Below are 14,240 nucleotides of genomic sequence, written 5' to 3'. Positions count from 1 at the left end.
AGGGAATCAGGATACTCTCTGTTGACAGACGTGGACTTTGGACCCGCTTTTGTGAGCAGCGTGATTGGTGGGCAACGACTTCACCTCAAAGACGCTAGCCAAGCTACCTAGTGAATTCACCTATCTAGACCACACCCGGACCTGTGACTCCATAACATCGAGTAGGTATTGATCAACACGTCGGTTGAGTTCATGCAGAGAGCTTCCAGAATGTCAAGAGAGCCGAATCTGTCTCTCAACCACAATTCGAAGATCTTAATCGTCGGCGCCGGCGTCTTCGGCCTATCAACGACTCTCCACCTCCTCAAAAGAGGCTATACGAACATCCACCTCTTCGACCGCCAACCCTTCCACTCAAATCACTACGCTGAGTCCGCCGGAGCCGATGGAGCGAGCTGCGACATCAACAAGATCGTCCGAGCATCCTATGGCGGGCAATATCTGTACCAAGACCTCGCCTTCAAGGCTATGCCAGAGTGGCAACGATGGAACGAGGAACTCTCTGCAACGCCGGCATCCGAACTGCCAGATTCTCTCTCGCAAGACCTCAAGCTGTGGCATAACGTTGGCTTCCTCCGACTGAGTGGCGGCAACGGAGGTCTAGCACAAAGCGAGATCGACACGCAAGCAAACTTCCCAGCCAGCATCAAAGACACTCAATACCGCACCTCCGACCCCCAGCGTAGAAATGATGCCCTCAAAGCCGGTACTCCGTCTTCAAAGCTCGATCCCTTCGATCGCCTGTCCCGCGACCTTCCCACCGATGGCATTCTCGACACAACAGCAGGCTTCGTCCTCGCCAGCCACGCCTGTGCCTGGGCACTACACCTCTGCCAACGCTCCGGACACGTGACAACCCACTTCGGACCCAGCCACGCCCTCAAATCTCTCCTCAAAGCCGGCGACCGCGTAACAGCAATCACAACAGCAGCCTTCGAACGCCACACCGCCGACTTTGTCCTCATCGCGTGCGGAGGCTGGACACCTTCTCTCCTGCCAGAAACCGAACAACTTCTCGAAACGACCGCGGGCAGTATTCTCGGTATCCACATCCCAGGGTCCAGACCCGATTTACGAGCTAGATTCTCCGGCGACAACTTCCCCGTCTGGTCGTGGGACATGGGCGGGTTTGGCTCCGACTCCGGCGGGTTTGGAGGCATCTACGGCCTTCCTTTGACACCAGACAACGTGCTCAAAATCGCTTTCCGTGGAGCAAAATGGACGTCATACACTCGCCCATCTCAGACACCATCCTCGACAGACAAGACCGCCATCTCGTACCCCGAAACGTCTCTCGATCAGATCCCAGCGGAGGCAATGCGTGTCCTCCGCACTTTCTGCGTCACTCATCTCCCGGACCTTCTCACCCTCGACCTCACCACCTGCCGTCTGTGCTGGTACACCGACAGCGTCGACAACTCCTTCCTGATCGACTACGTGCCCAAACACGAGAATCTCGTTGTTGCAAGCGGCGGGTCGGGACATGGGTTCAAATTCTTGCCCGTGTTGGGCGAGCATGTGGTTGATGTTATGGAGAGAAAGGAGTCGGCGTACACGCGGCTTTTCGCGTGGAGGGATGTACCAAAAGGGAAGAAAAATGGACTGGAGGAGGGACCGGAAGGCTGGAGGACGTTAGATAAGCAGGCTATGGTTGGGAATGAAGCGTGGAGGACGGGAAAGGGGCTGGAGGAGAAGTGTAAATTGTGATCCACCAAGGTGAAAGTATAGTGAGCGAACGGATAGTGGTTCTGCGGCTGTGATATCTTACATACTCCGCCCACTCAATCGTTTTACAAGCCGTTCATCAATTGGACGATCAGTCGTCAAGTTCATTGTCAACGAATGACATCGCTTCTGACATCCAACCCACATCTACTTCTTTCCTCCCTTCTTCTTCGATGCTACAACGCGGAAGTTGCCGTTAGCCTCCTCCTTCACGGGCTCCTTGCTCGGACCCTTCTTTGCGACTTCGTTCCAACCACCAGTCTTGTTGTCTGCGGCGAGAGCTGGCGATGCGCTCTTCGGAATGCTGGTGTCCACAAGGCCCTTGTCGGCGAGACGCTTGCGGCGAATGAATTCTTCGGCGAAGTGGCGGGAGTCGATCGTGTTTGAGACACCATGCACAGCCTCGGTGATGACCTCGCTCTCGGGTGGGAGGATGACAAGCGTTCCGACGAACTCATCAACTGCGGGAAAGTTAGCACAATTCTCTACATGGAGTGAGAATCCTTCGACTCACCATTGATACCCTTCTTCAGATCAGGCCTCAGCTCGTTGATAGCCCACTTGCGAAATTCATCATGAGGATTGACAGCACCTGGGTTGGCCATCGAGGCTGAGCGGCTGACTGGAGCTTTTCTGACGAGTGCGGGAGATGCAATCGCAGCAGGAATGGATGCCGCAGCTGGGAGCACACCCTGACTCGCAGTGCGCGTGCTAGCTGGGCTGATCGCTGGACCACCGGGAGTCTTGACCTTCCCGCTCGCACCGACAGTAGTCCACGCCGAACCAGGAGCGTTCGGGTTGACTGGAGGAATGGTGATCTTGCCGGCTAAAGTCGCGTAGCTCTTACCTACCGCGGGAGCAGGCGCAGCGCCCATAAGGCTGGCTTGGGCCTGAGCGGCAGCAGCAGCGGCGGCCAACTTTCTCTTACGTGCCTCTTCCTCCTTCTGGATCTGAGCTAGAGTCTTGGACGCGGTTGGTCCAGCAGGTTTGCTAGCAGTCTTGGCCCATGCAGCAGGCATGGCGCCAGTTGGCGTGCCTGCAGTTGGCGTTACGGCACCCCAAGTAGAGGATGTTGGCAGACCTGGCTGAGGAGCGGTGTTCACGTGAGCTTGAGCCTCCAGCTCGCGTTGAAAAGCAGCACGACGAGCGGCTGCGGCAACCTCTTCGGCTTCAGCAGCCTTCTTAGCCTCTGCCTCTTGAATCTCCTTGAGAGAAGGTCCGCGAGAAGCTTCAGCTGGCTCCTTGGCCCATGGCGCGACCGCGATACTGGGAGTGTCAACAGACGGAGTCGAGGAACGATCGCGAGAGTCGGTCTGAAGCTGGTCAGCGACGCTCTGCCTACCAGCACGCTGTGCAGCTGGTGCTGGCAATGGAGACTGAGATGGCGCAGGTGGGAAGGGCTGAGGCAGGCCAGGCTGTTGAGGTGCCGGCGAGTGCTTGGCCGAAGCGGCTTTCTGGACTTGCTCGGTCAAAGAAAGCGGCTCCTGGGATGGCTGCTCTGCCTTGGTGGCGGCCTTTGTCTCAGTGGCGAGGGCCTTCTCCTGTGCTTGATGAAAGCGAGCATCGATCGTTGACATCGAATTCTGTTGCTGCAATTGCTGGAACTGCTGCAGGCGCTCGTTCGTCTCCGGTCCCTCATCATTGTTCTGACGGGCGTCATGCTCAGTCTGCTCTTGCTGCAATCTCGCACGATCTTGAAGCATCCGGTGGATCTGCTTGTCATGATCGTCCTGGCCATGCTGCTGCGCTGAGAAGGGCTGTCCGGGAGCGCCAAATTGTCCAGCTCCGGCACGATTGCCTCCAAGGTTCAATCTGTCCATGCCTGGGATCTCTTCTTCGCGAATGTTTCCAAGAGAGTCAATGCCTACGCCAACGGCGCCAAGGCCACCCGCCTGTGGTCCACGGAAAGAGTTGTCGAAGAAGCCTTGACCAACCGGACCACCAGCAGCAGGACCCTGGATAGGGCTAGGCTGGTAGGCGGTAGGGCTTGCGATGCTGCCAAAGCTGGGCTGAGACTGCAGACTGTGCGCACTCGCATGGTGGTGAAGCTGACCGGCGAGCGAGTGCCCGTGCATGCGCTGGGCTATCTGAGCTTGCGCGAGATGTTCCTTCTGACGAGCCATAAGATACTGCTCCTCTTGCTTCCTACGCTCAAGGGCGTTCTGCTGATCAGCGGTCAAAGTCGTCCCGAAGCTTGGGAAGCTGGAAGCGAATGGCGGCTGAGCACCTCCAGCCACTGGAGCAGGGCCTGGAGCAGGTCCAGCACCAGCCCAAGGAGTAGCGGCAGCGGTCGACGGAGCACCATGAGGGATACCAATCTGGGGCACCAAAAACGGCTCACGAGAGTTACCAATGCGACGAATCAGCTGAGCCAGAGGCTCGTAATCCGGGTCCTCATACTTCTTGACCAGCAGCTCGGGCGAGAAGAATCCAGCCTTGTACCAGTCGTGCATTTCCAGACCGGACCAGGGGCCTTGAGTCTGTCCCTGCGGATCACGGTAGATCCATCTCATACGATCGGGCATGACCATGGTCCGCTGCTGGGGAGCAGGAGGCTGGTTGGAAGCAGAGCTACCCTGGACCTGAGATTGGCCGTGGGATTGAGAATTGTCCTGTTCCTGGCCAAATTGACCGTCTCCAGTGTCTTGCTGTCCGGCAAACCCCGGATTGCCGAATGGACTATCCGTGCCCCTGCTCTGGTCAAATGCGCCGAATCTACCATTGCCGTCATCGTGATGAGCATCGTGCTGGCGCATCGAATCCTGCATACTGGGCGGGAACATGCTAGCCATGCGGCTTCCTCCATATGGCGCTCCGGGACCACCAAGCATACCGCCTCCAAGACCAGCAAGTCCTGGAGATTGTACGTCCGACATGTTGAAGAGGCCATTGCCGAAGGCGTTTGATAGTCCAGCAGTCTGTCTGCCAGGAGTGCCGAGACCTGCTTGAGACGAAGGCCATCCTCCAGCGCCTACATTGCCCAACTGACCAAGGCCGCCTAAGCCTCCAAAGCCGCGATTGGGACCAACGCTAGAGGTCTGACTGCGGTCACCCGCAGGACCGCCGGGTACCCGTCCAAGATTTGGCAGCGCACCGAGGCCACCCAGTCCGCCGAGTCCAGGCAGATGCGCGCTGTGGGATTCGCTTATGTCGTGTTCGGGTTCTTCAGTCATGCGATCGACGCCCTGCTGCTCGGGAGATTGATATGGATTGGTTCCGGTGGGGCTCATCGGCTCGGTGTTGCCGGCGGCAGACTGGCCGGCGCGCGTGTTGCCAAAGCCATGCGCTGTGTCAGAAGTCATACCAAAGGCGCCGAAGCCGAAATCGTCCTGTGTGCCTTGGCGGCTGGGGGTTCCGAAGCCGCGATAGCCTTGCCTAGGGTTCGATGGACTGGCATCGGCGTCCGCAGCGAGGACTGCGCTGCCACTTGGCTGGTTATCTTCAGCAGATTCCGATGGACCACCACGACCTTGAGGTTGCCAGGATTCATTCTCATTCACCCTAGACAATCCGGTCATGCTGGCCTTGCTCTCCAATGTCCTTTGCGAAGACTCCTCTCCTCCATCTTTGCTCAGAACATTTTTGAACCGGCTTTCCGCTCGGCCACTCCCCAACGCGCGGCTCTTCTCAGCAGATCCAGGCAATTGTCCTGCACCGCTACCAAGACCAAAATTACCAAAAGAGCCCATTGGAGACATTCCCGCGCTTTGAGGACCAGCAGACCAGGGCGACGTAGGGGCTGCGAATCCAGCAGAGAGAGGTCCATTGGGATTCCGCTTGATCGAGCCAAAAGGGTTGGTACTTTTATCCTCACTTTCACTTCCCTCTGTCTTGCCAGCGTCTTTGATGTCGGTCCTCCGGCGGAGCAGCGAGGCAGGCGGCGACTGAGCACGGGTGTCGTCACGGCCGAAGCCTCCCGGCGAGGAGACGTTCTGCGGGAAGGGATAAGACTCGCTGGTCTCACGGCGGCGACCCGCACCTCTAGTCAGACTAGGGGAAGGGAGTCCGTAACCACCAGGACTAGCAGCATTGTTGGAAATCGAAAGTTTGCGGCCACCGAGACCATTTGGAGCTTGACCGTCCTTGTGAGGAGCCGGGGCAGATTTCAGAGGGGTGTTGACGGACGTCATGAAGAACTATCCTCGCAAATTAGTATTCGCTCTCCACTCTCGCATGTGTGGTTGTCAAAGCTCACCTCACGCTCTTCATCATCCATCTCCACCAATCCTAATGGTTCGACGTTCCCTTCTCGATCCCAGCACGCGTCAGGTCCGTTCTGAGCTTCGCGAGAGTGGTCATTCCTGCCCCAACCTGACGAATTTCCATTGGTGATGTCCGGCGCCCAGCCACCCACCACGAGATTCGGCAGGCCGTCCCGCAAGCCGCCCTCTGAACTCAATTGGCTCTTGTAGATGTCGAGAAGCTGTTCGCGGGTGTAGCGAGTGTCAGGAATGGTGCCGTTGCGATGCGGAGGAACGTAACGCGCGGGTTGAGAAGCCGCGCCGTCGGTTTGTGGAGTTGCAGAAGGTGTCGTCGTGGCGCCCGATGGTCGACGGAAGGTCTGAGTCGCTCCGTTCGTTCTACGAGCCCTATAGATCACACCATAGATGTCAGTAAAATGTCTTGGCAAAGGAAGCAGTGTTTGTCGCGTGTGCTCGCGGTGACGTCGCGCCACTTGTGGGCTTTCGAGAAGAACTCACCAGTCGGAAGCTGGGTCGCGTGGTGGATTGGAATTTGCATTGGAGTTGACGCCGGCGGCAGCGGAAGCGAAAGAATGCGCCATTTTGTTCGAGTGCAGAGGTGCGAAAGAGCGAGAAGCAACGGACGCGAGTCGGTGGTTGGAGGATGGCAGCTGGTCCAGAGGAGGATGCTGCGAGTCGGGGATGGCGGAGCGGAATGTCGAGCGGTGGTGGTGATATGGTACACGGGGAGGAGGTGGTTACAATGCGATGGATGGACGGCGTGATGGACGATTCATGTGGGAGCTTCTTTAATGCTGTTGTGCAGATAATAAGTGTGGCTGCTTGCTCCAAAGGGCTGCAAGAGCAGAATCGGAGGAAGCTTTACCCCATTGGGCTCCTCGGCAGGCACGCGAGTCCGGAGAGACGTTCCTTGCATTGTCGAATCGGCATTACTTTGACGCATATAAGGGACTTCCGTTCTCACGGTAGGATGGGTAGTCTGCGTGATTCAGAGTTCGTACTGATGTTTCATACATGATACGTGCCTTTGCACTCGTCGGGTTCTTCTCACTTTGCTGAAAATCCATTGCTGTCGTTAATGCCTCAGGCCGCACACGAGCAGCAGCGTCATTTATGTCGAAATTGAACCAGACAAGGTCAACATGACGGCTGGGTCATCTATGACTAGAGCGGAGCGATCGTGCCATTGCAAAACTCTGTATTCTACAATATCATCCAAGCCTAAGGTATTCACTAATCGCATGGTCCCTTCTTCGTGACTGCATGATGTTGTCAATTGCTGCTGCCCTGCATCCTCCTCCTTATTCATCACCATCGAAATGCTCCCGCACGAGGCGTAATCTATACTGCCTCCTAGTTGTACCTCCACGTCTCGTGCCCTCCCATCTGAGGCAACATCGGACCGTACCCAGCACCGGGCGCCTGTTGTTGCTGTGGCAGCTGCTGTTGGTATTGCTGCTGCGGTGGCGGGGGCTGTTGCTGGTACTGTTGCGGTTGGTAATGCTGCTGCGGAGCTCGCTGAGTGACCATGTATGACATGTCTGGTCGAGCCATCGCATTCCAGTGCGTCATGTTGTTCGGCGTCTGACCACGAGAATGTGCGTAGCCCGGAGTGTTGGGATCCGACAGTGGACTTGGTGTCGGCGCCTGCGGGCTGTGCCACATCTTTGCAGTGTCGTACGTCTGGCCAAAGCTGTTTCGTGGAAAGCCGGTGGAAGGAGAATATGCCTGGTAGCCCTGCTCTCGGAGCATTCTCGCATGGGCGCCTTCACGACTCGCCGTGCTCGGAAGACCTTGGATCTGTCGCTGGAACTCCTGCGGAGTCTGGTGAGAAACCTGCACGTAGCGCTGGGAAGCTGGCTGGGATTGTGCTTGTTGGCGGTATGCTGCGTCCGCGGCCGGTGGCGGGCCAGTCCACATCTTCGATGGCGGCGTCCACTGTTGGCTACTTGGCCTCGCGGCATCGCCCGAAATCGAGTTGGAAGGAGTGCGATGTGAGATTGGTCCATGCTCGTCTTGCTTGTGCAGCTCGAGGGGCTGATATTTCGGCGCGAATCCACCTCCGACAGGGTATGGCGACTCATATACCTTAGGTCGGCGACAGAAGCTGTTCATGAGGTACGGGTACTTTTGCAGATTCTGGATGTATGCCACGTCTGTATGCGCATCGTCGGACGTTGTGGGGTCGGCGTGAGTAGCGTTAGGAGAGTGGCGGTTTTGCGCAGCAGATGATGGCCGGCTGCTCACTCCTGGCGCGTATGGATTCGGTGGCATGGATGTTCCGTTCCCCGGCATGGTACCGCCATGTGGAGCTGTTCCATAATTTGGCGCCATTCGCTGTTGCGAGTTTGACGGAGTGAACCCTGCGTTCTCGAAGACTGGTCGCTGCATGGTCTGAGCACCCTGAGATTGTCGCCGGAACGACGAGTACTCGCCCTGATAGGCCGCCGGCAGTGTCTTCGAGGAGTAGTACTGATCAGATGGGAACGATCGCAGCGGGGTTGGGGTGCGGCTAACATCGTTGTGCGGATAGCTATACTGCATTGCTTGTGGGTATTGCTGATGCAGCTGGTGTGGCTGGATCTGCTGCGCTTGCGGCTGTGCTTGGCCGTATGATTGGCGATGGCCCTCGGCGAGAAAGCTGCGCTGGTTAGCCAAAGCCTGGTAGTCGACAGCACACAAGGCGTTTGGCCTCGCCGGTTCCTTTGGCTTGTAGACATACGGTTTTGCGCTGTCGCGCGCCGCCGCAGCAGCGTTCATAGCCACCGCATTTTGAGCCGGCTGTATGCGCATGGGTCCAGATGCATTGGAGGAAGCAGGCGGCAAGGACTGCTTGGCTGGCGGATAGTTGTAGGCGGGTTTGGTGGTCATGCGATCCATGAAGTTGGCCTTTGGAACTGCCTTCGTGCCGCCTGGCTTGTCCGTGAAGAACACTTTGGCTTCGGTCGAGATCTTTGGAAGGTAGTAATAAAGCTGATCCGGCGAGGCAAAATCGACCTTGAGCTTCTGCGGTGCTTTCAAGAGGGAGCTTTGGTAGCCTGGTGGTGGGGTGTGAAGGTTGTAGAAGTCGTGCCACTTATAATTGGGGTCGTTGTTGAATAGCTCATCTTGTGTCGGAACACCATCTTGGCGATTCGCGAGGGAGAAATTCATCTTGTGCATATTCTCGGGCATGGGAAGAGCGCTGGCGGATGGCTTGGGTCGTACAGAATCGTCAGGGTCCAAGACGCAGACGTATTTGTACTCGACTTCAACTCGCTCCCTGAACAATCGTTAGCTTCGAAGAGATGCATATAGCGAAATGGCAGCTTACCCATCAGGCAGAACATCAACAACAAGGGTCAATTCGCTCGGCCTGTTCTCGATAACAAGACCACCGAAGACCTCAGCCCCGACATACTGCGCCTGCACCGTGTCGTTCGGCTTGAGCTCCTTGGCAAAGTTGTTGATGCGCTTGCTGCTCTCCATGGCGTCCAGATTAGGATTCTTGGGCATTTTCGGCCTGTGGTATCGGCATCGGAAGTCATAACCTTCCTCATAGTACTCAGTGCCATCCTCGTCGAAAGTCGGCACCAGACCAGAATCCACAAGCACACCGGCGGCCACCGCGCAGCTAGCGTGGAAGGCTCGCGTGCACTTCTTGGACGAGCACTGAAAGCAAGCGCCACGCTTGGAGCGGCAGTAGTTGCACTTCAGCTCCAGCCTCGCCTTGTCGATATTCGCTGCACCACAAACCTTCTGCTTGCCATTCTCGGTCGTGATGAATGTCTCCGGAGTGTATAGAGCACACGACAGATGAGCCTTTTTGCCATTGTCGGTGGGCAGCAGTGGCTCCCACGGATTGTCGTTCGGACACATAGTGCACGGCTCGCGGGTCGGGGCACGAATGCGGATCCGAATCTTCTTCTTCTTCTTCGGCGCTTCTTGCTTCGTTTCGCGCTTGCGTTTCTTCGAAGGTGCCTTCTGTCCTTTGACACTTGCAGGAGGAGATGGTAAGTTTCCTCCGTCTTCATCTTCAAGATCGTCTTCCTCATCGGTCTCCTCGTAGTACTCCGGTGTCGGCTCACCACGCAACTTCCGCTCGATCTCCGAAACATCAACCCACACATTGTCCGACTCGCAATTGCACTTGCGAGCGATGCGACCATATTCAAGCCATGACTCAGTAGCGAAGTTGACCGACTCGGCGCAGTTGTAGCCGATATTGTAGCCCGAGTGGTAGCCGTATGGATATGTGATAACGAATTCGCCCTCGTAATGGACCAGCTTGTTGACCTTGACGCCATACTGCTTCTGCAGGACATCGGGAGATATCAGGTAGGTCTTGTGCCGGAGAAACTGATCGCAGTTCTTGGCGTCGACAGGCCAGTTGGACTTCATCGCCTTCTCGAATTTGCGTGCGTCTTCCTGAGATATACTGTACCATTGCTTCGGGGCGCCGAAGTGGATGTAGTTGATGCTGTAGAGGTCCACATCCTCCAGATGCCAAGCGAACGTTGCCTTCCACATTCCCATGTAAAGATACGCGGTATTGACACCTGGAACCTTGGTACCGAGGACATCAAGCAGATTCTCCAACTTCGCCACATTCCAGCTGTTGGGAGTTTCGTCGAAGAGAGAGCCCGGCATATCGGCGGCATACATAGGTTGGTTGAACCCAAGACTTTTCCAGTAATGTGTTTCGAGTTCAGCACAGCGTTCCGGAGTGTACTCGTCGAGACCGTCCATGCGATAGTCGAAGTTCTTGAACGCCTTTTCGTCCACTACGTCAACTGCTTCCGATGTGTTATTCAGTCGACGGGAGGACACGGACTTGTTCTGGCCGCCCTTTGGTGGACGTCCTCTCGGCTTCTTGGCAGGAGCAGGAGAACTGGGCGTTGGCGGGGTCTTTCCGTTGGTCTTGCGTTTCGATTCGTCATCTGAAGCAGGCTCCTCGGTCGGCAGTGGATTACGACGTGGACGACCTGGCTTTCTCTTCGCCGGCGGCTCGCCACCATCAGCTGGGGCAGCTGCAGCCGCTGCAGCACGTCCACGGAGGCCACCGCCACCTCGCACAACCTTTTCCTGATTCTTTCGCCTCTCACCTCGCCGTGCCGGTGGTTGATACTGGGATTCCTCGGTCAAGGCCTTCCACTCCGGAAGATTGTACGATCGCTGCTTCTCGACGTTCTGCTGTGTGTAGGTTCCAAATGTGCCGTTAAACTCCTGAGTGATCGGATTCTTGATTCGAATTCGCTTCACGTATTCGTCCAACGCGGGAAGGTTGTCGCGCCTGTATTGTGTTAGGACTTGTTCGATGAGTATACTCAAAGGTGCCACATACCATTCCTTGGGTGGGATGACTTTCACGATACCTGTCATGGGTCAGCAATAGGTCAGTAGCAACAGACATATTACCGATAGCATACCTGACTTCATTCCATATGAGTCAATGCGATCGACAAATTTCTTGAAGCTTGCAAATTGCTGCATGGTAGGCTTGAAGACGGGAATTCTTCCACCATTCTCTTCGTCCCAGTAGTCTGCAGAGGTACATCAGTCCTGCGTTGTGTATTGTCCCATTCATCACGACTCACGATCTGGTTTGATCTCCTCCATATCGTCATCCTCGTCCAAGTCCAAATCCGACAACTCCGAATCCTCCTGGGACTCATTCTTCATCTCATTCATCTCTTCACTAGTAGGTGGTGTCAAGGCAGCAGTCGGTTTCGGAGGGTGCTCGATGGACGGTTTCGCGACAGCCTCGGAGGCATTCGCTGCGCGATCGGCGGTCGCTGCCATGGCGGAGGCAAGCGCAACTCGCGCGCACGCGTACGGGTGGTGAGGTGTGCGTCGAATTCGACGATCAGACTGACAATGGAGGAGTTGTGGTGGTCGTGGAAAGACGTCTCAACTCTTCGAGTCTGGATCGCGAACGTGAGGTCCAGCAGGCGGGACGCGGAATCGGGTCCGTGCTCGGTGGTGGCGGATTCGTGGAGGACAGCGCGCGCGCGAGCGTCTCACGACACGAATCTGGAGTTGGTCAGCATGGAGCAGACGCAATTTCTGTCGCGATGTGTCGAAGGCTCCGGTTGTGCGAATTGTGGTCCTAGGGAAGTAGAAGGAGAAGTCGTAGGGTAGTTGGAAGGAGGTCGCTACGGTTTGGCGGTCCGGTATGCGGAAGGCATTCGCCAAGGCTTCAGATAGTTCTAAATGTGGAGAAGGACGGGAGCGACTTTTGAACGAGCACAGCGTAAGATCGTGCCCGCGATCGCTAATTCAATCAGAGTATTCAAATCGTACTTCTGTTGCCGTTCCAACTTTCCATATGCTCTGCTCTGCGATGAATGGAATTGATCGCTTTCTGTCGAATTTTGGAGACTCGCGACTATCGCTCACATGGAAAGCCTCGTGAGGTCACATGACCATGGAAAAAGGGTGAAAACCTGAGTGCCTCAATTGCGTGACCAAGAATCACGGTGTCCCAGGAACAATTAATTGTTGGAACGGGAACGACAACTCGCATTGAGAGTCTTTAGGTATCACAGCGAAGCTGTCAAGCTATCAAACCGAAAAAGTAGTCGGTCGTTATCAGATCTGACCTCATTCAACGCAGGGGTACTAGTAAGGTATCAAGCTCCACTCACGAGCTCCTCGACTCACAATGTTCGGACCTCCGCTGGTACCACTTCATCGCATAAAACCGACCTGGCACCCGACACCTCTCGATGCGAGGTTCAGACATTTCGAATCTGAGATGAGGGTACCTGCATCCGCTCGTGCGAGTTCCCGACCACCATACAGCTAAGTCATCTGTATGAGTAACCAACAACGCAGTCAGGTCACCTGTCTGACTGACTTGATCTTCCTGCTGGTACCTTAGTAGAAAACTGCCCGACTATTCCATGCTTTGCATGCCGTGGAAAATGACTTGGAGTGTACGGATGAGCCGGAGAGGTCGATACCAGGATGGACATATAGACTCTGGACCAAAAACAGAAAGCAATGCTCGTCCCCTGAAGACAACACCGCCAGCTCCGGAACCAATGCAGAGCCCAGAAATCGTCGATTCTTGCCCGGTGGAGGATGTCGATTGAGTTGTCGGCGTAAGCACTGCCCACCATGTGCAGTCCACAGTCTGAAGCTTCTTGACACCGTCTACCGGGTACGGATCAGGTCATTTCTCGATATGTACACCACCGAGCCGGTCAATGCCGACGCTAATACGACTTGCCGACTGTGCCCCGTACTCAGGAACCTTATATCCCTTACTGTCAACGACTCTATCGAGCCCTCTCACAGCGATCATCAATCACGCAACAAGCTCAAATGGACTCGGAGTCGTCGGTTCGCTTCTCACGGACCTCCTGGTAGAGTTCTCAATGTCGGTGTGCTGACCCAATCCTTGTCCGCAGGCTAATGGCTGGATTGCAAGGCAGTCAGCCAATTCAACCCCAGACTTAGCCCCCTGACGCCCACCGTCCGATGTGCGAAGGTGCTGTACTTGAGTCTTACACGAGGCATATGTCGTTCGATCGGCTGGGATGTCGTTCACACGACAAGATCAGGACTCAACAAGTGTCCAGAGGGCCATGCCTAGGAGCATATATAGATAGGTCCGTCCACCCGGCTCCTCGCTCCCATCAACAAACAACTTCACTACAATCTTCAACAGCAGCTTCAACTCTCCAAACCTCAACAAGACTTCAAGTCAAATCACCCACTTTCAAACCACAATGCAGTCCTTCATCATCACGTCTGCTCTCGCCCTGATGGCCGGCTCTGCCATCGCGGCCCCATCGGCCCCAAACCCGGCCACGTCCCGCACCTACGACATCAAGGGCTTCACCGAGCGCAAGACCAACGACGACGACATCACCTTCGTCACGTTTGAAATCTTCGGGACCAACGGCGACACCACCCACGTCCACTGCATTCCATTTGACAGAGACACCAAGAGGCAAACCGACAACTGGCAGGACAATGTCATCTATCCCTGCCTCGAGAGCGAGGCTTTCTACTTCGCCTACTCTCAGGAATCGGGAGTGTTGCGGTTGTTCACAAGCGGTGCCCCAACCTTGTCGTTCCACGGTACCACCCACATCGCCGACCCATACTGCCACACCGCTGGGCAAGACCAGATTTGCCAGTCTCCGTCCGATGCCTACATCACCCTTACGCAGGGGAAATAGTAGGAGAGGCTTTCGACGACAAAGCCCATTGGAGAGGCTACTTAGGAAAGGACTTGAGATGGATGGTATAATGTGGCACATGGAAACGGATCGAAGTTCTGGCAAAGGATCGGCAAGGTTCAACATGAGGAGGAAATTGGGA

At 55.9% G+C, this 14,240-nt stretch overlaps 5 protein-coding genes across 5 annotated transcripts; 2 read left to right on the top strand and 3 right to left on the bottom strand.

Annotated features, from left to right (window-relative positions):
- Window positions 1-182: 182 nt before the first annotated feature.
- On the top strand, window positions 183-1,707 carry MYCGRDRAFT_111030 (uncharacterized protein; the record flags this gene model as incomplete). The annotated part of the gene is made up of 2 exons (XM_003849091.1): window positions 183-1,387; window positions 1,637-1,707. The coding sequence occupies 2 exons, from the start codon at window positions 193-195 to the stop codon at window positions 1,705-1,707; spliced, it is 1,266 nt and encodes a 421-aa protein (XP_003849139.1).
- MYCGRDRAFT_105932 (uncharacterized protein) lies at window positions 1,702-3,353 on the bottom strand (the record flags this gene model as incomplete). Its single annotated transcript, XM_003848814.1, has 2 exons — window positions 1,702-2,186; window positions 2,240-3,353. 2 exons carry the CDS (start codon window positions 3,300-3,302, stop codon window positions 1,873-1,875), a joined length of 1,377 nt encoding a protein of 458 aa, XP_003848862.1.
- Window positions 3,354-7,093: 3,740 nt separating this feature from the next.
- MYCGRDRAFT_105930 (uncharacterized protein) lies at window positions 7,094-7,930 on the bottom strand (the record flags this gene model as incomplete). Its single annotated transcript, XM_003848813.1, has 1 exon — window positions 7,094-7,930. The coding sequence occupies one exon, from the start codon at window positions 7,845-7,847 to the stop codon at window positions 7,281-7,283; it is 567 nt and encodes a 188-aa protein (XP_003848861.1).
- Window positions 7,931-8,630: 700 nt separating this feature from the next.
- MYCGRDRAFT_48794 (uncharacterized protein) lies at window positions 8,631-11,708 on the bottom strand (the record flags this gene model as incomplete). Its single annotated transcript, XM_003848812.1, has 5 exons — window positions 8,631-9,189; window positions 9,241-11,199; window positions 11,251-11,281; window positions 11,336-11,449; window positions 11,504-11,708. Coding segments are annotated over 5 exons (2,868 nt in total), but the record flags the coding sequence as incomplete, so codon positions are not given.
- Window positions 11,709-12,735: 1,027 nt separating this feature from the next.
- Window positions 12,736-14,098, top strand: MYCGRDRAFT_111027 (uncharacterized protein; the record flags this gene model as incomplete). The annotated part of the gene is made up of 1 exon (XM_003849092.1): window positions 12,736-14,098. The coding sequence occupies one exon, from the start codon at window positions 13,643-13,645 to the stop codon at window positions 14,096-14,098; it is 456 nt and encodes a 151-aa protein (XP_003849140.1).
- Window positions 14,099-14,240: the final 142 nt, after the last annotated feature.

The sequence above is a fragment of the Zymoseptoria tritici genome, chromosome 10 (assembly GCF_000219625.1).
Source record: "Zymoseptoria tritici IPO323 chromosome 10, whole genome shotgun sequence".
Lineage (NCBI taxonomy): Eukaryota > Fungi > Ascomycota > Dothideomycetes > Mycosphaerellales > Mycosphaerellaceae > Zymoseptoria > Zymoseptoria tritici.
The sequence above is the reverse complement of the archived record's forward strand: the minus strand, read 5'-3'. Positions and strand labels throughout refer to the sequence as shown.